General features: G+C 42.0%; 1 protein-coding gene across 1 annotated transcript in view; it reads left to right on the top strand.

The window, feature by feature from the left end:
* Positions 1 to 24261, top strand: part of LOC126199366 (teneurin-m) — a 358266-nt gene that overhangs the window by 272230 nt on the left and 61775 nt on the right. The window contains exons 2-4 of the mRNA XM_049936259.1: positions 17980 to 18153; positions 19879 to 19966; positions 21552 to 21748. Of these exons, the coding sequence (XP_049792216.1) occupies positions 18030 to 18153; positions 19879 to 19966; positions 21552 to 21748 (409 nt within the window). The 5' untranslated portion in view covers positions 17980 to 18029. The remainder of the gene's footprint in view (positions 1 to 17979; positions 18154 to 19878; positions 19967 to 21551; positions 21749 to 24261) is intronic.

Here is a 24261-nt window from a genome sequence, read left to right as displayed (position 1 = left end):
ATAACTATTGAGAGTGCGATGATCAACAGGGCGACGTTCTTGACGACCTTCGACATTAAACTTCCTGGCAGATTAAAACTGTGTGCTGGGCCGAGACTCGAGAATCTAACCATTAGAGCACTTGCCCGCGAAAGGCAAAGGTCCCGAGTTCTAGCCTCGGTCCGGCACACAGTTTTAATCTGCCAGGAAGTTTCATATCAGCGCACACTCCGCTGCAGAGTGAAAATCTCATTCTGGAAACACCCCCCGGGCTGTGGCTAAGCCATGTCTCTGCAATATCCTTTCTTCCAAGAGTGCTAGTTCTGCAAAGTTCGCAGAAGAGCTTCTGTGAAGATTGGAAGGTAGGGGACGAGGTACTGGCAGAATTGAAGTTGTGAGGACGGGTCGTGAGTCGTGCTTGGGTAGCTCATATGGTACAGCTCTTGCCCGCGAAAGGCAAAGGTCCCGAGTTCGAGTCTCGGTCCGGCATACAGTTTTAATCTGCTAGGAAGTTTCTTATCAGCGCACACTCCGCTGCAGAGTGAAAATCTCATTCTGGACCTTAGACATTGCTGACACACCCAGACGTTTCATCCTTCACTAAGAACTTTGTGGGGCTACATCCCCATTAAACGCTGTTGTAACATTTTGGAGTGTAGCACGACCGTAATTTTTGCTCAGAACCAAGGGCGCTTATGCATTTTCAGCCTACCTGTTTCGCACCCTCCTGTGGCGTGATCACGGCGGTGTGGAACATTGACATGTGAGCGAATAGAATTCAAAGGGTCCGTCTAACAAACCGCCGTTTTGTGGAATCGCACCTGCCTTAGCACTTTGGGGCAGGCAACCCTTTTGACATCCATCAGGTGGGGTTGCCCAGCCTCGGGCAATAGAGCAGCTGCAAGGCACCACTGAAGTGAAGGGGTGTCGAAATCTGACAGGTACACTTTTTTTTTACGCAGTGTGTAAATGGCTGTAGTGAGTACTATCTGGAGAGATTGTCCGCCCCTGGTACCTGAGTGGTCAGCGCGACCGAATGTCATACCTAACGGCCTGGGTTCGATTTCCCACTGGGTCGGAGATTTTCTCCGGTCAGGGACTGGGTGTTGTCTTGTCCTTATCATGATCATTTCATCCCCATCGACACGCAAGTCGCCGAAGTGGCGTCAACTCGAAAGACTTGCACCAGGCGACCGGTCTACCCGACGGGAGGCCGTAGCCACATGGCATTTCCATTTCCATCTGGAAAGATTAGGGAGGGGATTTCCTGGCAATTAGCTTACAATCATAAATGACACATGTCAACTCGAGACCCCAACCAAGCTTTTAGTAGTCTGTTCCGTCGTTTCGTTGTGACGCTGCCTATAACCTCTACCCAGAATTCAGCCGTTGTTCGCCTTTTCATCACAGTAATCGAACAATCCCACCATCTTCTCGTGGTGTAGCCTTTCCGGGAGGACTTTTACCTAATCTTCCTGTAACACCGTCTCCACACCACTTGTTCCGCAGTGATTGCCCTACCGACAAGTGTCTGTGCGATCTGACAGTGTTCCTATATCTATCATACAGTGATTCTACCTTCCCCTAAATCATAAACATTCGTGATAATCTGCACGCGCACTTCCGCACGCCATTCTATGTTGCGACATCAACCCGAAAATTTCCAGTAACATTAAAAATACCCAAGAGAGTAGAGTACCACTTTGGCAGCGTTTGGTCAAGGTGTTCATGGTGTGAGAGTACACTTACTTCCTGCAGCTTATCCGAGAACTAACAGCCAAATTATTCTCACTGGAGTCTACTGCTAGGATATGCAGCACTGCAAGCCAGACGTTCACAACACAGGTATCGATGGCAACAGAAACAGCGCGCAGCTGGTGCCCGTGACGGGGGCAGCACTAATGAGAAGGCGCTGCTACTCCGTCGTCGAGGTTTAACGATGTCATCCCACGCTTGTTATTACTGCTGCCAGGGCCAGACATCTTGCTCGTGATCCCTTTAATGGCGCGGCCCGCTGCTCCCGAAACAGCACACACTGACGTCTCACGCTACGGCCCCGTCATAAACGGACACCAAACTCGCCATTTCGCATGGTGTTCTACACCACGGACACATCTGGAAGCAACGGAATTGAAAGCGCAGTAGGTATACTGCAATATGTGCCTGTAGCATTTGGCTCTGAGCAGGAAGCTGAAACTTCGGCTGGGCGAGAAGCAATTGCAGAACCTCGATGGATAAATACGACGTAATACGTATCCCATACTAACGAAAGCTATAATACCAATAAACAAGTAAGATTTCAGACGAACGTAAAACCCACTGTCCGAAAGTAAATAATTTGTGCCGATAACCGAGTTGTAGCAAAAATGTATTTCATCATCATCAGCAGCAGCAAAGCCCTTTGGCAACCACCGCTTGACGATGGTTTCCCCTAGACTTTTACACACATTACATTCAACAGTTTGTTGTTGTTGTTTTCTGTTCAAAGACTGGGTTGATGCCGGCCGAAGTGGCCGTGCGGTTAAAGGCGCTGCAGCCTGGAACCGCAAGACCGCTACGGTCGCAGGTTCGAATCCTGCCCCGGGCATGGATGTTTGTGATGTCCTTAGGTTAGTTAGGTTTAACTAGTTCTAAGTTCTAGGGGACTAATGACCTCAGCAGTTGAGTCCCATAGTGCTCAGAGCCATTTGAACCATTTTTGAACTGGGTTGATATAGCTCTCCACGCTATCTTGGGCAAGCCTCTTCAAAACTTAAAAATGGTTCAAATGGCTCTGAGCACTATGGGACTTAACATCTATGGTCATCAGTCCCCTAGAACTTAGAACTACTTAAACCTAACTAACCTAAGGACATCACACAACACGCAGTCATCACGAGGCAGAGAAAATCCCTGACCCCGTCATCAGAACTACTCCAGTCTACAACCATTTGAACTTGTGTACTGTGGTCATGCCTTCGTCTCCCTCTATAACTGTTGCTACCACACTTCCCACCATTATAAAATTTATGATTCCTTGATACCTCATCATGCATATTGTCAATAGATCACTTCTTTTGGCAACATTGTCCAGTAATCTTTTCTCCCCAATTCAAGTTAGTCCTCCCTCAGTATCGCCTTACTTGAATCTTATATGGTTAAAATTTATTTTGCATTTATTTGAAAAACAAAGTAGCGAAAACTGTCTTCCTTTTTGATAAATAACACACTTTCACGACCAAAGATTTTGAAAATCGGTGAAGTGTAACTCATGTGTCCCACAAATCTAATTAGAACCATGTTTTCTTGTGAACCTAGGATTTTCAGAGTTAATTTTTTTAATTTTAGAGCGATTTTATTAGGATGCCAATTATGGATAAAAGTATAACAAATCGATAGCAAAATACATTTATTCTCTTGGCAATGAAAACATTATCGCACACATGGTTTCAACATAACATTTAAAGATGGCTTTGACATACCACACACCAATGTTTTCTATAAGCTATGAAGTTTTCTGGAGCAGTAACGTCCCACCACATACAATTACCTACAAACCAGAAGAATTACTGAGGTGCGTAGTAAAGTTTCAAAACAATGTCTATGATGTATTAGAGAACACAATTAGTCACTTCAGACATTCATGGATTGGAGAAGCATTTTAATCTGATTTTCGCGATACAGACACAATATAAACAGACCCCCCCCCCCCCAATTAAATCACTCCCCAAGTTACGAAAGCATGTCGCTACATCCTAATATTAGACAGATATGAGATATAGACGTCCCAACGGTCAAAACTGCGTATTGTTTTAGTAGGGCATACGCATACCACCAAACACGAAAGGATTAATTCTACTAGATTTTGTTACTCTTGTTGACATTCATTTTGTAACCTCTTTTAAAGACATTGTCTATTCCGTCGATTGATCTTTACTTATCCCATCTCTCACAGAATTACAATGTATCGGAAAACCTCAAAGTTTTAATTTCTTCTGCGTCAGTTTTAATTCCCTTGCGAAACTTATCCTTGCTTTCCCTAACTGCTGACTCAATGCATATATTAAATATCATGGATAGGCTACAACCATATCTCACTCCCTTGTCAACTACTGTTTCCCTTTCATGTACTTCAATTGTTATTTGTGTCATCAGGTGTATGCATGCATGCTGATTTTGATACTTTTAATATCATCTATCAATCTTTCGTTAACTCGCCGTGTCAAGTCTTTTACAAACTCTTGGTTTCCATCAAAGAATTTCCTTGGTCCATCTGCCTCCCATTTTCGTAGCTGCTTCCCCCGTCCACTTGCAGTTAATTCTCATTACAGCCACAGTTCTGTCTTCCACTCTTGACTGCATCGGTATTGATTTGTTTGTCTCCCTGTCGCTCCTAATAATTCCCATTACATATCTCTCCATTGTTTGCTGAGTAAAACTCAGTCCCTGAATACTTTTCGCATGAAAATTCAGTGCTAAATCTAACTGCAAACTTCCCTTTTCAGACATAATGGGTACTTGCTTTTGGAAGCCTTATTAATTTTATCAGGCTTCTGATTCTTTATTTTCTGTCCACCCATTCTTCGTCTTAAGCTGCCCTAAATACAAAACTCATCAAGTGCTTAAGAGATTTTATTATTAATCTGTACAATTTTCTTCGACATATGAGTTGTAAGTTGATTTAGAATCATTACAATTGATTTTGAAGGCTACTTCCAAATTTCCCCTATTAAATTCTCCTATACGTCACTGGAGTATATCTGAACTAAAGGAATATGCGTGCTGTCAGCGGGTGAGAAGAAGGTGGTTCACATATTCGTATGTCCCACTACTACGAATTCCTTCTTCGTTTTATAGCTTAAGAATCTGGAAATTCCTTCTCAGCCTACTGAGAATAGTTTTGATGATATGGAATCTCCTTGTCGGACTTGTCTTTCAGGCCTAAAGTTTTCACTATTCTGAAGAAGTCTAATGGAAGATGTAGTACCGACGTACATTCTTGAGTATATTAACATAGGTTGAAACAATGCCTTATTTCTAAAGTATTGTCAGTACTGATTTCGTTGAAATGGCTTCAAAAACTTTCTTGAAATTTATTAATTTTATAATTTGTATAATTTCGTTCACGACTTGGAAACGGTCAATTGAGTTATTTTTTCTGAAGCCAGTTTCTCCCTTTATCTGATTAAAATCTAATAATTTTCTTCATATGCGGTTGGTAATGATTTTAATAAATCTCTTGTACATTATGCCTGGGAGAGCTGTATGCACATCCATAGCACATCCAAATGATGCCATCGGCAAAGGATGTCACGGCAGTGGCATCATATGGTCCTCATGTTCTGAGAGCACGTTGATACATCTATAGCTTTTTATTTCTTGTCTGTGCTCTTTCTAGTGCAGGAGATACTGTTTTTGCCGAGGTATCTGTCAGGGAGGCATTTGGCAGATTTCTAATAAGTTGCTGTCTAGATCTGAATCCACAGTTTAGTGAGGTACACTATAGATCCAATTGCTTCCCTGTACGGTTTTAATATGATACGTCAACACAGCAAGTAGGACAGGTCGAAATCACCACACTTCTGTGATAACTTAACGTATCCTTAAAACACGAATTTAATTATTTTCAACCTAACGAACATCGAATCTCTGGACACGAGCTTCATTCTAATGTTTTTCGTCTGCTTTCCCAACCGCTGTAGCGCCTCGTCGCGGCCTGGAAATGTCTTTACACTCTGGTTTCTACAACAGAAACGCCGAGAGAAGAAGGGCCAACGGTTTCTGCGTCTCATATGCAGTGACTGATGGACGTCACAGTACAGCGAAACAAAAATCCTGCCGTATCTATCCTCGCCGTTTGCTTTGAATATCTAGACTAGAGTAACAAGATTACAAATCAAAACACAATTGTGTATGTCACGATAAGTTTTTGTTTTCTCTTCCTTGCACACACACAATAATCCACAACAACGCGAACATATTACTGTGCAAACACTAAACACAATCATGTATGCGACACACGTGTGACGCATTATCCACTGGTTGAACGAAGACAACGGCACGATTTGAACCCCGTCTTTCTATGCTATTTTAGTTTTTACGTACAGTGTCTAAATCATTTCCACAAGAGCCTCACCAACAGAACAATGTTGTCTAATCTCGCGGCCCTTCTCTTCATCATCCTAAGTCGTAAACAAATGTGTACGCAAGAAAGTAAATAAGAAAAAAAAACTTCGGTGAACCTAAAAGAAGCAGTCACTATCAGACCAGTGGACTCGAGGGAACTTTTTTTCAGAATGTATTTTATTTATACGTCGTCCGAAACTAGTGCAACACTGACAAACGTCGATTACAAACGGAATTTCAAGGAAACATTTGCAAAGTCCTCGTGGTATAGCCTTATGAAGTGAACTTTCCCGAACAGACCACAGCAATTAAAGACCTACGAGTAACAGCCCGAACGAAGTCTTTCTTCAAAAATTTCCAATTACGACTTTTTAATTTGGGCTTAATTTATCTCTAATGAAGTACCAGCGGAATCCGTCGGGCTTTGTTCGTTAGAAACGACTTGCAAAATTAAAATATTTGTGAGAGCGGATGTTATTAATGGAATGCGTAATTCGCTTCAGCTTCAGTCGTGTACCGCCATTTCGGACGTAGTCAGCTTTCGTTTTGTTGCTGAATGCAGATTTCCACAACATTCAAATGAGCTGGAGTGGTTTCGCAGAGCTCCATCCTGGAGACATTCCAATGAAGTAAAAAGTGAATTAACTGGAAATTTTCTCGGTTTGTTTCCGCATTTCACAGACACAAACCGAAAAAGGAAATGATTAAAATACCACTTCTCCTTTTAGCTGTACTATCAGGTTATGAACTACACAGAAAAATTGAACTACGATAATTTTTGTATTCACTTTTAAAGTAATGAGTTGTTCGTGGTTTTTTCCCTGTTGGACCTATATACCAGGTAATTCAAAAAGAAGGAACAGATTTCAGTTGTTTATTACAGACAGACTATACAGGATAGCCGGCCGGCGTGGCCGAGCGGTTCTAGGCGCTTCAGTCTGGAACCGTGCGACCGCTACGGTCGCAGGTTCGAATCCTTCCTCGGGCATAGATGTGTGTGATGTCCTTAGGTTAGTTAGGTTTAAGTAGTTCTAAGTTGTAGGGGACTGATGACCATAGAAGTTAAGTCTCATAATGCTCAGAGCCATTTTTTTTTTAATACAGGATAGAAACACATTGCGCAGGTCACTGTATAAAGGAAAGTTCTCAAAATTTTGACCACAAACATATATTACTAGACTGGCAAAGGCGCATCATTTACTGAAGCCTGACGTTTGGCGAGTTAAGATGGCGGCGTCAGGAAGTTAGTGTGTGATACTACTACGCTTTTCTGAAACGAAATGACATTATAAGCTTTACCGGATGGTCTAAATAAGTTCTGCATTTGACCAAATTTTTGCGTTCTGATTGAGCTTAACAGCCAACGGCCTTGTCTCAGTGGTAACACCGGTCATTAGAGACGGAGCACAAGTGCGGATTGTGTCAAGGATGGGGAAGGAAATCGGGCGTGCCCTTTCAAAGGAAATATGCCGGCATTTGCTTGGAGCGATTTAGGGAAATCACGGAAAACCTAAATCTGGATGGGCGGACGCAGGTTTGAACCGTCGTCCTCCCGAATGCGAGTCTAGTGTGCTAAGCACTGCGCCAACTCCCTTGGCAAGTTTCTGGAGACACGCGTGTGACTACAGTTGCTTATAATATGATGACGGTGATCGTACTCCACAAGTATTCGTCATCATACAGTTTTTTACATTTACATCTTTTGATGGCTGCAGACTTTGTTTTATGTTTTATACACTAGTTTAGCAAAACAGACACATCTCATAATGATAATACACTCAAGCACCAAACAAACTGCTATAGACATGCGTATTCAAATACACAGATTTGTAAACAAGCAGAAGACGGTGCTGTGGTCACCAACGCCTATATATAGAACAACAAGTGTCTGGCGCAGTTGTTAGATCGGTTACTGCTGCTACAATGACGAAAATGGCTCTGAGCACTATGCGACTTAACTTCTGAGGTCATCAGTCGCCTAGAACTTAGAACTAATTAAACCTAATTAACCTAAGGACATCAAACACATCCATTCCCGAGGCAGGATTCGAACCTGCGACCGTAGCGGTCGCCCGGTTCCAGACTGTAGCGCCTAGAACCGCACGGCTACTCCGGCCGGTCTACAATGACAGGTTATCAAGATTTAAGTGAGTTTGAATGTGTGTTATAGTCGGCACACGAGTGATAGAGCACAGCATCTCCGAGGTGTCGATGAAGTAGGGATTTCCCCGTACGACCATTTCACGAGTGTACCGTGAATATGAGGAAACGGGTAAAACATCAAATCGCTGACATTGCTGCGGCCGGAAAAAGATCCTGCAAGAACGGGACCAACGACGACTGAAGAGAATCGTTCAACGTGACAGAAACGCAACCCTTGCTGCAGATTTCAGTGCTGAGCCATCAACAAGTGTCAGCGTGCGAACCATTTAACGAAACATCATCGATATGGGCATTCGAAGCCGAAGGCCCACTCGTGTACACTTGATGACTGCACGACACAAAGCTTTACGCCCCGTCTGGGCCCGTCAACACCGGCATTGGACAACTGATGACTGGAAACATGTTGCCTGGTCGGACGACTCTCATTTCAAATTGTATCGAGCGGATGGACCCTTCATGTCAGCAGGGGACTGTTGAAGCTGTTGGAGGCTCTGTAATGGTGCGGGGCGTGTGCAGTTGGTGTGATATGTGACCTCTGGTAGGTCTGGATACGACTCTGAGAGGTGACATGTGCGTAAGCATCCTGTCTGATCACCTGTATCCATTCATGTCCATTGTGCATTCCAACGGACTTGGTCAATTCCGCCAGGACGATACTCCACCCTACACGTCCAGAATTGCTGCAGATTGGCTCCAGGATCACCCTTCTGAGTTCAAACACTTCCGCTGGCCAGCAAACTCCCCCAGACATTAACATTATTGAGCTTCTCTGGGATTCCTTGCAACGTGCTGTTCAGATCTCCACCCCTTTGTTCTCTTATGATTTATGGACACCCCTGCAGGATTCATGGTGTCAATTCCCTCCAGCACTACGTCAGACATTAGTCGAGTCCACATCACGTCATGTTGGGGTACTTCTGCGTGCTCTCGGGAGCTCTACACAATGTTAGGCAGGTGTGCCAGTTTCTTTGGCTCTTCAGTGTACATATTCTTCATTCTTCAATGGATGCCTACCGGTGTTTGTCCTTCGGCAGCCAAGAAAAGAATAGAAAGCTCTTGGTCCTGCTTGGACGCAGTTGGTAATAACGTAGTCATAGTTCACGCTTCCGCATTTACCGCATGTCGAAAAGGATTGGAAAAGGGCACAGGTCATCCCCGTTTTCAAGAAGGGACGTCGAACAGATTTGCAGAACTATAGACCTATATCTCTAACGTCGATCAGTTGTAGAATTTTGGAACACGTGTTATGTTCGAGTATAATGACTTTTCTGGAGACTAGAAATCTACTCTGTAGGAATCAGCATGAGTTTCGAAAAAGACGGTCGTGTGAAACCCAGCTCGCGCTATTCGTCCACGAGACTCAGAGGACCATAGACACGGGTTCACAGGTAGATGCCGTGTTTCTTGACTTCCGCAAGACGTTCGATACAGTTCCCCACAGTCGCTTAATGAACAAAGTAAGAGCATATGGACTATCAGGCCAATTGTGTGATTTGATTGAAGAGTTCCTAGATAACAGAACGCAGCATGTCATTCTCAATGGAGAGAAGTCTTCCGAAGTAGAGTGATTTCAGGTGTGCCGCAGGGGAGTGTCGTAGGACCGTTGCTATTCACAATATACATAAATGACCTTGTGGATGACCTTGGAAGTTCACTGAGGCTTTTTGCGGATGATGCTGTTGTATATCGAGAGGTTGTAACAATGGAAAATTGTACTGAAATGCAGGAGGATCTGCAGCGAATTGACGCATGGTACAGGGAATGGCAATTGAATCTCAATGTAGACAAGTGTAATGTGCTGCGAATACATAGAAAGATCCCTTATCATTTAGCTACAATATAGCAGGTCAGCAACTGGAAGCAGTTAATGCCATAAATTATCTGGGAGTAGGCATTAGGAGTGATTTAAAATGGAATGATCATATAAAGTTGATCGTCGGTAAAGCAGATGCCAGACTGAGATTCATTGGAAGAATCCTAAGGAAATGCAATCCGAAAACAAAGGAAGTAGGTTACAGTACGCTTGTTCGCCCGCTGCTTGAATACTGCTCAGCAATGTGGGATCCGTACCAGATAGGGTTGATAGAAGAGATAGAGCAGATCCAACGGAGAGCAGCGCGCTTCGTTACAGGATCATTTAGTAATCGCGAAAGCGTTACGGAGATGACAGATAAACTCCAGTGGAAGACTCTGCAGGAGACGCTCAGTAGCTCGGTACGGGCTTTTGTTGAAGTTTCGAGAACATACCTTTACCGAAGAGTCAAGCAGTATATTGCTCCCTCCTACGTATATCTCGCGAAGAGACCATGAGGATACAATCAGAGAGATTAGAGCCCACACAGAGGCATACCGACAATCCTTCTTTCCACGAACAATACGAGACTGGAATAGAAGGGAGAACCGATAGAAGTACTCAAGGTACCCTCCGCCACACACCGTCAGGTGGCTTGCGGAGAATGAATGTAGATGTAGATGTAGATTGCCACACTAATTCCTTGCTTACATGTCGATGCGTTTATACCCCATCGGAGTTACGTTACGTTGCATACACTCTACAGCAACGCCCTCACTCGGAAACTTTTTGATCGCCCCTTATAATTCCCTCCATCAGCTGTGTACAGGTGGAAGCAGTCCGTCGATCGCACAGCACCGCGTGATCGTTAAGTTGACCGCGATCTTGATTTGCTCATCGTGCAGGAATGCCGGCTTGTACAGCAGAGTACGGCAGGGCGAGTCTCGCGTGCGGAGCGCCGGGCGCGCTGGTAATGCGTCGCGTGATCAAAGCGACCGACCCGCTGCGGGCCGAGCCAACGGATGTCGCGAAGTCGCCACGCCACACCCGCGCGCAGCCAACTCTAATGGCCCGCCGCCACGCAACAACCGACTCGCCTTTGCTCCGTCCGTTTTGCACGCTCATCCGCAAACACCGTCCACCTCGGCGTGCTGTGCACACTTTAGCTGCCTCTCCTTTAACGTAGTTCCCGTTCCTTTTCGGTGTGACCGCCCAGCCAAAGGGTGGCTGTTATAGGAACGGGAAAAACCGATCGGTTGAACCCGATATCGCTATTTTAGTTCTGAATAGCCAAAATTTTTCGTTATTTGTTTGGTTTCGATGCTTTTTTATTGTTTTTACCAATAACCGAGTAAAAAACCGAAATATCGATTAGGCTTAGTAGCAGTGCTAAAATTTTTCGTTTTTAAATAAATCGTTCTTAAAAAAGGATAACTTTTATGAGTTCAATTGGCATTGTTTTGAAATATTGCGTTATTATAGAAAATGGTATAAGAGACGAGTGCTGTTTTAACAACAACACCGACAGAAGAGACCAACAAACACATGGCATAAGAATTGGTGCTAGCACTGCTGAGACAACACTGCCCCTGTTGCTGTGTGTTGCGGCTTCAGGGGAGTACGTACATCCTATACAAGTAGTGTTAAATAATCAGTATTGATGATCCAATATATCAGAACCTTTGACAGATAGAGATCTGATATTTTGGAAAGTATAGTTGCACTCATTTTCTGATTACTCATCCAGAATCATAATATACAGGCAAGTAATTAGCTGAAACTTCCTGGCAGATTAAAACTGTGTGCCCGATCGAGACTCGAACTCGGGACCTTTGCCTTTCGCGGGCAAGTGCTCTACCATCTGAGCTACCGAAGCACGACTCACGCCCGGTACTCACAGCTTTACTTCTGCCAGTATCTCGTCTCCTACCTTCCAAACTTTACAGAAGCTCTCCTGCGAACCTTGCAGAACTAGCACTCCTGAAAGAAAGGATATAGCGGAGACATGGCTTAGCCACAGCCTGGGGGATGTTTCCAGAATGAGATTTTCACTCTGCAGCGGAGTGTGCGCTGATATGAAACTTCCTGGCAGATTAAAACTGTGTGCCCGACCGAGACTCGAACTCGGGACCTTTGCCTTTCGCGGGAAAGTGCTCTACCATCTGAGCTACCGAAGCACGACTCACGCCCGGTACTCACAGCTTTACTTCTGCCAGTATCTCGTCTCCTACCTTCATATCAGCGCACACTCCGCTGCAGAGTGAAAATCTCATTCTGGAAGTAATTAGCTGGTTATGATCAGGAAGAATAATATGTAGAGTTCATCCACGAACGTCATGTAGATACCTCATGAAGAAGCTAGCCATTTGAACTGCGCCGTCACAATACATATAGGCGTATTCGGTAATGAAATTCGTCTTAAATAAGCCATCACAATTTGAAAAGAAAAAAAAAAAAAAACAGTGATGTCCTTTCTTACCCAGTGTTAAAGCTGTCAGTGGCTCAGAAAGGAGTTCAATATACAGCAAAAACAAATTTTTTTTTATCATTTGCCGAGGAACATAAAATGTCTGACAGGTAGCAAAGCAAGTTTTAAATCCAATTTAAAAACATTTCTGCTGGACAATTCCTGCTATTCCATTGACGAATTTCTGCTTAAAACTCATAACCAGTAAAAAATTAATAAAAAATTACTGAGTGTATTGGCATCACTAAGACTAAGATTAATAAAGTGTTATTAATGTTAGCATTAATATTTATACACATCCTGTAAATTGTCTCGTTCCATATCATTTCAATAAAAGAATCGTCAAATGATCTGTGGAAAATGTAGGTTACTGACTAACCCTTTTCTCCAGGGTAGACCAGAAAGGTTCGAGAATACTGAGATCTGGTGACTGTGATGGACAGGCACGATGCTATATTCATTCTCGTACTCATAAAACCAGTCATGGACGATGCGCGCTGTGTGAACAGGAGTCCGCTTGTCTCGGACCACATATCACCATTGCGGAACAAACATTGTACCATGGATAGGACCTGATCACATAATTCTTGGCAGTAATTCGCCCTTACGGAACAACCATGGGGCCCAGGGAATACCACCATATGGCTGTCCAAATCACAACCAAACCCCTGCCATGTTTCACCCTTGGGACATAAAATCGGTCGTAAGTTGGAAACAGTGTGAAACAAAAGTCATTCGACCAGATGACTTTCTTCAATTGCATCATAAGTACAGGTTTTATGGCTTCAGCAGCACGTTTTCCTGTTAAGAGGATTTGCATCACTGACGAATGCTTTTGGAATCCCAGTTCGCCCTCCAGTTCCCTGTCTATGCAGCGCCCTCCGTGTTGTTTTGGTGCTGACAGAGTTGGCGAGTGCGATATTCAGTTCTGCAGTGACTTTTGCAGCTGTCATCTTATTTTTCGTCACAATCCTCTTCACTGACCATCCGTCACGATCCGTCACACACTTCCGTCCGCGTTGTGACTTGGGGGATGATGTTTCTCCGCTTTCCCTGTACGCGGCATGAATCTTGAAACATCAAACACCTCGGCTACGTTGTTTATAGAAGCACCCACCATACGAGCGCCAAAAATTTTCCCACGTCCGACTTCACTAGCTCTCACAGCTACACCGAAAACTGTTCTGACCATGACTGGCACTTGCAACGAATTGAGGACGTTACACAGCTGCAGTTCATAGTCTAATACAGCAAGCTTGGGCAGCCAGCGTCTGCATTTCTGTTCAAGCAAACGATGCTTCCGTACTTTTGTCTAATCCCCCTGTATGTAGATGTCGATCTAATGCTCGATCGCCTGATGTCAGAAGACCTGGACCAAACAGCATGTATCAGTGGTCACCATCCCTTCCGGATAAACATTAGTTCAAGCATATGAACATACATGGCGCTATTGTTCAATCTTTCTACTTTTCAACTGTGAAAACTGACATTCTTGATAGTCTACAGCAATAAAGGCCATTATAAGCATGTCATTTTATAAAGCATTTTACCACATATGCTGTGCTATATGTTTCATGTTATCTCACTCTTTGGTAATAAGAAAGACAGCTTACAACTTCCTTTGCCCCCCCCCCCCTGCTCCCCCCCCCCCCCTCCTCGCCCCCCGACGACTTCTAAAATCCCACAAAAGCCTGCGAACGGAACGGCAAGTTGTCTGTATTTCATACATTCCCATGCAGGTAGATCTCACTCCCCACTTTGCCGTGATTGAAATTGGACTCGTAAATTTGGAAGGAATGAGGATCAAATACCCGTCGGGCCCTCAGATGGAAACTTTGCGTGGATTCCCTAAACAGAGTAAGGCGATTTCCATCCCCATCCTTGTCGACTTAGGTTTGTCTCTAATTGTCCTTATGGTCTTCAGTCCGAAGACTGGTTTGATGCAACTCTACACGTTTCTCTATTCTGTGCATGCCTCTTAATCTCCAAATAACTATTGCGACCTAAATACATTTGAACCCGTTTTACTGTATTCAGCTCTAATTTTTATCCTACACATTTCCCTCCATTACCAAACTGACCATTCATTGATGTCTCGGAATGTGTCAAATCAACTGGTCCCTTCTTTTAATGAAGCTGCGCCATAAATTTCTCCAATTGAATTCAGTTCCTCCTCATTAGTTACACCATCTGCCCATCTAATCTTCAGCATTTTTCTGTAGTACAATACTTCAAAAGATTCATTCCCTTGTCTGAGCTGTTTGTCGTTCTTTATACTTCAGACAGATACCTTCAGAAATGCTTTCTGTGTCATATTCTCTGTCTTCGGTCATCATCAGTTATTTTACAGCCCAAATTTCAAAACTAATCTATGTCTCATTCCCCAATCAGATTCCTCCAGCTACATTTCATTACCCTTATTTTACTTTACCCGATGTTCATCTTGTAACCTCTTTTCAAGACGCTATCCATCTCACCTCGCTTTACACCATCGTATATACGATGTTAAACCGTATTCTTCCCATCTTCCATCTCACTTTTCATATTCGTTTACGTTCTCCTGTGCACGTTTTCAATCCGTTAATCAGATTCCCTCCTCCCTAGAAATTCCACGAATATCTTCATGTAATCAAAACGTCCCATAGACCGTCCTAACAATTAAAGAGTCGCAAGGACCCTATTTTGCCCATATGTCAATGCTCCATTATCCACAGCATCTCCTAATCTCATAGCTCGCTTTTTGTATCATCCAAGTTCAAATGGTTCAAATGGCTCTAAGCACTATGGGACTTAACATTTGAGGTCATCAGTCCCCTAGACTTAGAACTACTTAAACCTAATAAGGACATCACACACTTCCATGCCCGTGGCAGTATTCGAACCTGCGACCGTAGCAGCAGCATGGTTCTGGACAGAAGCGCCTAGAACCGCTCGGTCACAACGGCCGGCTATCATCTAAGTCTATGTTCCCGCGTGGCCCATATTCCCGTTCGTTAGATATTGTGATCCCTCCATATCGTTTCATATCCTTCCTTCCGACCGTTACCGAAATTTGACAGTCACGTACAGTAACATCCATCACATTATTGTGGCCAGCAGGATCGTTACCATGTACGCAATATCAACCACGTTACCGGCCCAAGGCTTTCTGAACAAACTGCACGAACTGTAAAATTCTTTCATTACACTTTCATCTCGTCTTTTCATTCCCTTTTTATATTTCATATTAAGGTACGCTAAAGTACAGAGGTTGGTGCTAATACGATATATATAACTCTAAATAGGTTTAATTTCTTTTCCTGTCTAACAGGAAATTGAAATAAATTAGTATTTGGACACAGTTGGTGAAACAGCTAGTTATAAATAAAAAACAAAAGCAGGTTGTATGCATATCATCCATTGCTGTCTTGGATAAAGTACGAGATACGTACAAGTGATACAACCAAGCTTTTAAGTTTTGTTTATAGTGTAAACACAAAGTAAAATTTTTGTAATTACTACATCGTGCTACTGTTTGTATTAATGTGTGTGTGTTTTCACCCACAAAATCTTGTACCAACATTGTCCACCATGTATTGCATAAACGACGTGAATATGCGAAATTAAGTGCTCTAGTTGTGGTTCTGAATAAGCAAATCACAAAATTAAACAGTGACTGTTTGCTGCTCCCTGAAACGAAATCTAAAATCAAATTCAGTCAGGGAGTTCCACCAAGAGCACGATGGATGAAATGAATTTAATAGTGGTATCTTTTGTCCTTGTAATCTTACTACATCTGCAATACTGCCTCTTCGACGTAAGAGTTAGACATTAATGAAGACAAAAACTGCAACCGCGTCTCACATCTTCTTGAAAATTAGCTTCCCTTTTTTTTTAATTTTCCACGTTTTGTACTCCCAAATAGTTTAGCAAACTTTAGATTACTTTTCCTCTCAGTGCTTCTGCCGCATTACCCCATATTTCGAACATCTTAATTCTTTTTACATTGACAACACCTTTCTCTAGCCAAAAAAACGTTGCAAAACAATCTGTTCTTTGAACAGGCAAATGTCCCGAGTTCGAGTCTCGGTCCGGCACACAGTTTTAATCTGCCAGGAAGTTTCAAATCTGTTCTTTCTTTTTATTCTCCCTTTCCTCACTAAGCGCAACATTTGATTTGCTTCTGCTGTGCCAGAGTCTTACCTTCAGTCCAGCACTTCTTCATCTTGTTTTTACGTAGTTCTGAATAACTTTCTAGTCATCAGTTTACAAGCGTGAGATGTCAGATTGATGTTACGTGCCTAAACCACGTAAAAACTTGCCAGAGTTTTGATACCGGTGAAAACGAGTCGATTCATGTCGTATCTCAACGATCTAGGGAAAGCGCCTACGTCCATTCACCAAGATAAGTGCCGATCACGACAAAAAGATAGGAAATTCCTACGAAATGTTGCATGACACGATAAATAGTGCTACAAACGTGAGGTATCTATTAAAAATTAGGTAAAAATAAACTACATGAATGAATCACGGAATGCTGAAAGGCAAGGTTATGACGAATAGCTTACCGAAAGTTAACACCAATACTTCATATCCCTTCTGACGGCAGGAATAAATTACTTTTCTTCCAAAATTCGTGACATGCGACCAATGTTCCTTCCGTTTAGAGTTCACGTAACATGTCCTGCATAACGCTCTTGAATAAGTAATCACAGGTACCAACACCCACGCTTCTTCCGGTCGTTCGTGACCGGAGCCGCTACTTGTCAGTCCTCTAATGGCCCGATAAGGGCTGAGTGCATCTTACTTGCCAACAGTAGTCGGCAGACCCATGTTGCCACAATGATATAGACATTTGCCACTATCTAACAACATATGCTTATTTTTGACCCTAGTGGACCACTGAGTGTATTTGTGATTGGCCACCATTTCTGTCGCCACATACTCATTTCTCCTAAGTTGGGAAAGAAAGTGCTGTACGTCGTTTTCATTGCACGTCAACACCTCAACATCATCATCAGCAGCAGATGGACAGGACAAAGAGCCCCTTGTGTCTTGCCACCTCGTTCACCAGACCTAGATACCCTTGATTTTTAATTGTGGGACACATCTGAAATATGTTGTATATGGTGAACCAGTGTCTACTCTATAGACTCTTACATAGCGTGTCTGTATAGTCATTGACGCGGTTTCGGCTGCGGCCTGGAACATTCAAAAGTGCGAGGCAATCCAAAACGCGACGGGTGATACTTGCAGTGCATCCAACAGCGACCTCTTTTAATAAATTGTGTAACATGGAAGACCTTAATGCCATGTAATCTGGAATGTCAGTATCCAATACTAGCTGCTTTATCAGAGACTCTCCGTCCATTTCCGTACATATATTGTTATGATTTTTTTTAATTATTATTTCTTTCATCTCCCATTTAATACTGGCCCCGTAAACTGGTGGTGCTCTAGCTTATGTGTGGGTTGGTTACGTTGTTGCCTACAGGTTGCCTGCTGGACAGCGCTCCCCCTGATGTGCCCCCGAGGAACCCGTCAATGAACCGGCTCAACGGGCGCATCGCGAGCGGAGTGGCGGCCGGCAACCCCGCCGACAGGGACGGCGACTTTGAGCCGTCCTGCCTCGTCCGCACGCCCTCCGGGAACGTCTACATACCGACAGGTAGTGGTACCCACTCCAGCACGCTTCTCCCTTGGCTTAATGTCTACATTCCGACAGGCAGCGGTACCCACTCCACCCCTCTTCTCCTTCTGGCCCACAACTAACAGGTAGTGGTACCCACTCCAGCACGTTTCCCCTTTTGGCTCAATGTCTACATACTACTGGCAGGTAGTGGTAAATCCCGACCTGGTTGGATGGCCCTGCCCACATTGTTCCAAACATTCTCAGTTGACGAGAGACCTGGCGAGCTTGCTGGCCATGGTAGGGTTTGGCAAACACGAAGACTAGCAATAGAAACACTTGCTGTGTGCTGAAGAACCTTACTGAAATGTAAGCCCAGTATGGTTTGCCACGAAGGGCAACAAAACAGTATCGTCGACGTACCGTTCCGCTGTAACGGTGCAACAGTTGACAAGCCAATGGCACCTCAGACCACTACTGGTTGTTGAGCCGTGTGTTGGGTGACAGGTTGGTACCCCACCGCTGTCAGGGCCTTCTCCAGACACGTCTTTGCTGGTCATCGGGGCTCAATTCGAAGCGGGAATCATCAGTGAAGACAATTCTATTCCATTCAATGTGATTCCAGTACGCAAAACACTGGAATCTCGATGTTTACTGCAATGCCATATTGATTCGGCGCGCTGTATTATTTCCTAATGTTGGCAACGGAAACAATTCGTACCGATCCGAAGTCATCCGACTTCAACCGACTCTGCCTCCCCCAGAAAAGTGTACAGGTGCGTTGTTGTGCTGTGTATAGAAATCTAATATGATTCGTACACGTTTCGTAAGCAAAACAAAGCGTACAAACAAGTGCCGTGACATTTATTTCAAAGTGCTGTACTACTGCCCTGTTTATCCTAAACAATGTACCGGTATTCCACATGGCTAAACTAGTTGCGCATAGCAATATAATGAAAGACTTGAACGAGAAAGTAAAATGACCCAGTAGCAGGAAGGAAGACACGTTTGCTCCATTGAATAAGCTATTGTGTAACGCTGGTCATTCGTGTGTGTGTGTGTGTGTGTGTGTGTGTGTAGCCTACGGCCGCTCAACACCGAGGTTATCAACTTACTGACAGAGCAGATAAACTATACGAGGAAGTCGACCAATTAGTACAATTATTTAAAAATCTGTTAGTTGTGGGGGACTGAAATGTCAGTTTCAGGGGGCAAAAACAGACTACATTATTGAGAAATGATGGTCTGGAGAAACAATTGAGGTAGACAAAACTTACTGGATTTTTATGTTATGTTTCACACAGTTCTAATAAGGAAGATAAAATACCTATTGAAACTGATGGGTGAGGGTATTTAGCTGTGACTTTCTTCCAAGAGTAAATAAAATTTATGGGCTTGAAACAGACTGAAATGAAACCATTGAAAATCGCATGCAACGGAAAAATATTAGAAAAAAAAACAGCAGTTGCAGATCAGTTAATCCCACAGTTGAGTGAGTTTTAGGAGTAGGAAAAAACTTTAATAAACACTGAAGAATACTGCGCACATTACCGAGGAGCCCTCATGTGTCAGGTGTGCTCAATGTGAGATAATATCGAACTTTTAAAATTCTGTGCCTCATTCGTTTCATTATGTTTCTTGATTACAGTTAATGTTGGCCATTTATGCTGTTGAAGTACTATAAATCAACTCAAAATTCTAATGCAAACTATTTTTTCATTTGTTTAATAGTATTAGTGAACTTATTTCTGTAAAACATTTCAGATATACCAAAGAACTCTGCCCTGGACTACAAATCCAACTCCTCCTGTAGCAGCCCATCGAAAGGAGACATACAAAAGAACTCAGAAAGGTATGTAACATAAGATTTACTAAACAGCCCTAATATTTTTCTCACAAGTGTTTTACTGATATTATTTACTCATTACATGGATCTGCCTAAGTTCGGATCCTCATTAAACAAATTGCAATTGGTCAAAGGAAGGCAAATAGCATTTATACATTATCCAGTTCAGTATTATTCAACAAACAGTAATGTAGTTCTTTCATATTGCTAAAAATACCAAATACAATTATTGTTTTTTTTGTGTGTGTGTGTGTAAATATACATGTTGAACCTCGCTTGCATTCTTTGTAGGATATATGTACATAATGTGCATCAAAATACTTGTTGGAGACTTCTCCATTATATAAATACCAGTATGTTTTCTAAATTTATCTTGCAGTATTAGTTTTCATGATGAAAAGTGCATTAAATATGGCAGTGTGCACATAAATATGGTGCTACAGGTCAACGACCTTTATTTGGCATTCACATTCGGCTTTGGCAACCCACAACCAAATTATTACCTTTCAGCCTAACCTAGACAACGGGTTATGCTATTAATCAGTCTATTACCACAACCAAGATTTCAGGAAGGGAAGGGTGATGGGGTGGGGCCCCATATCACACCCCAGCTACTTTACTTTTGTCTGTATTAGCTGATCATGGATAAACTAGTCATGGTTTGCTATTCTCATTCACTATAATATTTTTAGCACAGTTTACCTGCTATATGTATGACACAATTTGTCTGCACCCAACAAAGATACAATTTCCTAATAATTGCTTATCTTTGTCCACACTCATTCAAAGATACAATTTCCCAATATATGGGTGTGTTGGCTTGTACTCTCTTCACACTTATATAATGTTGTGCTATAACAGTTTAGTCTCTTTTCACTGAACAGAAGAAACTTACCAACGTTAGTGCTTGCCCAATCCATTGAATGGATTATTTATTTGAACTCACTGTTCCATCGCATCCATTCCACAATGTGTACCCTGTCAGTATATTCAAGATTACTATCACATAGACTTCTGCTGTGCATAGTATATATTCTGCTGCAATACTGAAGACACTATGTAAAATGTAAGAGTTCCACCGTCCTCAAATGATCAGTGTTAACCACTATTAAAATAATGAATAAATAAAGAAGCTGAGTACTATTTTATGCTTAAGTAAACTATGTTGTTCTGTAAAAATGGAATTAAGTTCCAGTACCTTGCACCTGTTTCATAATTATTGTATTTACAAACACTGTGAATTCTCATTATGTTCTCTCTGTATTGTTTATTTACTTTCGGTTATATAATATAATTTCCTTAGCATGTGTAGGATACTTCTGTCACCGTCCAAACAATGTTCTTTTGAGTGAATAAAAAGATCAATTTCAACATATTCATGGTATATATATTTTGCAACATTAAAATTTAAAAAAATGCATACTCAGTCATGCTTAAGAATGAATTTCAGAGTCATAAGACAATTCTAATTTGTGAATATTTTAATTGTAATTTTCATGTAAATTTAAATTCTGATGTAGATATTCTAGTTGTGTTAAAACAGAGGTAAACAGAAAATACAGTAACTGAAACAATATAATAATTATTGCAGGTGTTCATTGCCATTTGGGACTCCTGTTCCTGTTCTGCCCGTCCGGAATAACCTGCGCCGCCCAAACTCCAGTCATTTCCCACCGTCACGATTTCAGTTTAGGAAAGGCATCACATCGAAATGTACATGGAAGTGCACAGCAATTGTCTTCATCATTTTGTCAGTTGTATTAACTACTGCACTGACTTACATGTCAGGTAATTAATTTCTTGAATAAAATACGAACTGGTAACCTGTTTTGATTATGAGGTGTTGCAGTGTATGTGTTGTTGATACTTGCATAATATAGTCATATGATTAAGTAATTAATGCCGTTTGGTCAACAGTGTAGCTTTCATTTACTTATTCAGATTATTCACTGAAGACTGAATGCTTCTGTTAGCCGAGAGCCCCCTTTCTGTCATTTGGAATCTGAGGTGACTCCTTATTCTTCTGTGTTTCCCCTTTCACCACATTTGCAACCCTTCTCATCAAATTTCATGATTGTTTGTCTGACAATCGCTACTCTTCTCACTAGAATTTTGAACACAGTGATGAAATTTCTCTGTAACTTCTCCTGTTACGAATATTCCGCAGTACAATCAGAGTAACTTCTTTTTGTCAATAATAGGATACAGTAACTTCTTTTCCTTTTTAAGAGTCTTTTTACTAGCTTTCCTGTTAATTTTATTTGTTCAACCTGACTTAAGCAAGAACTAATAGTATATAACATTTTAATAATAGTAAATTATTAATGCTGTTTCTAACAGCTGTTTCACTTGTTCAGCTTATATCTCGACTCATTTCACATTCCTGAAGGTTCGCCTTCACAGTGTCTACATAATACAGTAAATGTACTGGTAGTGTATCTTATTTAAAGGCTATTAAATGTTGCTTTACAACAGCAGTAAAAATAAATTACAACTGAGGCACATTCTTTTTCATGTCTACAACGAAAAGCTCCATTGTGTAATTACAGATATGCAGTAGGTAAATGTGATCAATCATTTCATGTGAACTAGGACTCATTGTGTATATTTTGGCAACTGAAAATGTGTCTTAAGTTATACAGGACTTGTGAAACTCGTCTAGAAATATACTTCTGCAATTTTTGAAAGGGTAAATGTGCAGGACATTTTGTTTAGGGAAACCAAACATCATAAGGATCAGTTACTCAATGGTTTTTTGGATTAGGTGACTCTCCCTCAGTCCAGATAATGATAGCTGTAGGAAACTCAGAAGTATCAGTGTAAGATCAAAAGAAATGCATTCCACTGGTGAGAGTATTAAAATCTTTATGGGTTATTGGTGAAGAATTCACAACAAAGAGACAGAATTTGAAGTGCTCCAGAAAAATGGCGAGGCCCACATAATGCTAGGAACAAACGCTGGTTGAAACCTGAAATTGACAGCAGTGAGATTTTTGTGGAAAATTCAAGAGTATAGTGAAAGAATGAAACTCAAATCCATCAAGATGGAACTTGAAGCTGCATGTGAGATTTTTTGGGCAACACTCAGTATCAGGGGTTGGCAATTGGATCCTTCTAACACCCATCGAACTCATTTCGTGATGTAACTGAAAACTTTAGAGAGAACCTCAGTTCACTCGTGCAATAAGTTCTCCAGTCATTCTGTAATCATCAGTGGAGACTTTAGTTGTCACACAATGAGTGGGGAAAATTATAGTTTGTTAGTGGTGGGTGGGATAAGATTAGTAAATGCCTTCTTTGAAAACAGATAGTTAGGAACTCCACTCACGATGAAAATATATTAGATCCAATGGCAACAAACATCTTTGAGGATGTCCACATTGAAACTGGTATTAGTGACCATTATATGGTTGTGGCCACAATGACTACCAAAGTACAAAGGACAACTATACCAAGAAGAAAGAAATACATGTTCAGTAAACTAGATAAAAAATCTGTAGTGTCATATCTCAGTAAGGAGCATGAAACTTTCAGCACAGGGCAGGAACAAGTAGAAGAACTATGGCTCAAGTTTAAAAGAATATCTGACCATACACTGGACATATATGTACCCAGTAGAATAGTTCATAATGGGAAGGAATCTCCATGGTATACAGTCACTGTAAAGAAACTTCTAAAGAAACAGAGATTACTGCATAATTAGATGTAAAACAAAGCATAAGACTGTAGAGAGAGAAATGCTGAATGAAGAGAGCAATGCGTGATGCCTTCAGTGACTGCTCTAGTAGAATATTGTCAAATGATATTTTACAAAACCCAAAAAAATTCTGGTTGTATATAAAGGCTGTTAGCGGCACAAAAATCAATGTCCAATTCCTCATGAATGAGACGGGAACTGAAATTGACAGTAGCAAAGCAAAAGCTGAAATGGTTAACTCCATTTTCAACTGATCATTTAAAAAGGAAAATCCAGGAGAATTGCCCCAGTTTAATCCTCAAACCACTGAAAAGATGAATGCAATAAGTATGTGTCAGTGGTGTTGAGAAACAGCTGAAATAGTTAAAATTGAATAAAGCTCCAGGACCCATACTGAATTTGCAGCTGCGTTAGCCCCTCTTCTAACTATAATCTGTCATAGATCCCTCAAACAAAAAACTGTGCCCATTCTTGGAAAAAAGCAGAGGTCACACCTGTCTGCAAGAAGGGTAGTAGAAGTGACCCACAAAACTACCGTCCAATGTCCTCAACATCAGTTTGTCGTAAAATCTTAGACTATATTCTGAACTCAAACATAATGAGG

This window comes from Schistocerca nitens, chromosome 8, assembly GCF_023898315.1.
Source record: "Schistocerca nitens isolate TAMUIC-IGC-003100 chromosome 8, iqSchNite1.1, whole genome shotgun sequence".
NCBI lineage: Eukaryota > Metazoa > Arthropoda > Insecta > Orthoptera > Acrididae > Schistocerca > Schistocerca nitens.
The sequence above is the reverse complement of the archived record's forward strand: the minus strand, read 5'-3'. Positions and strand labels throughout refer to the sequence as shown.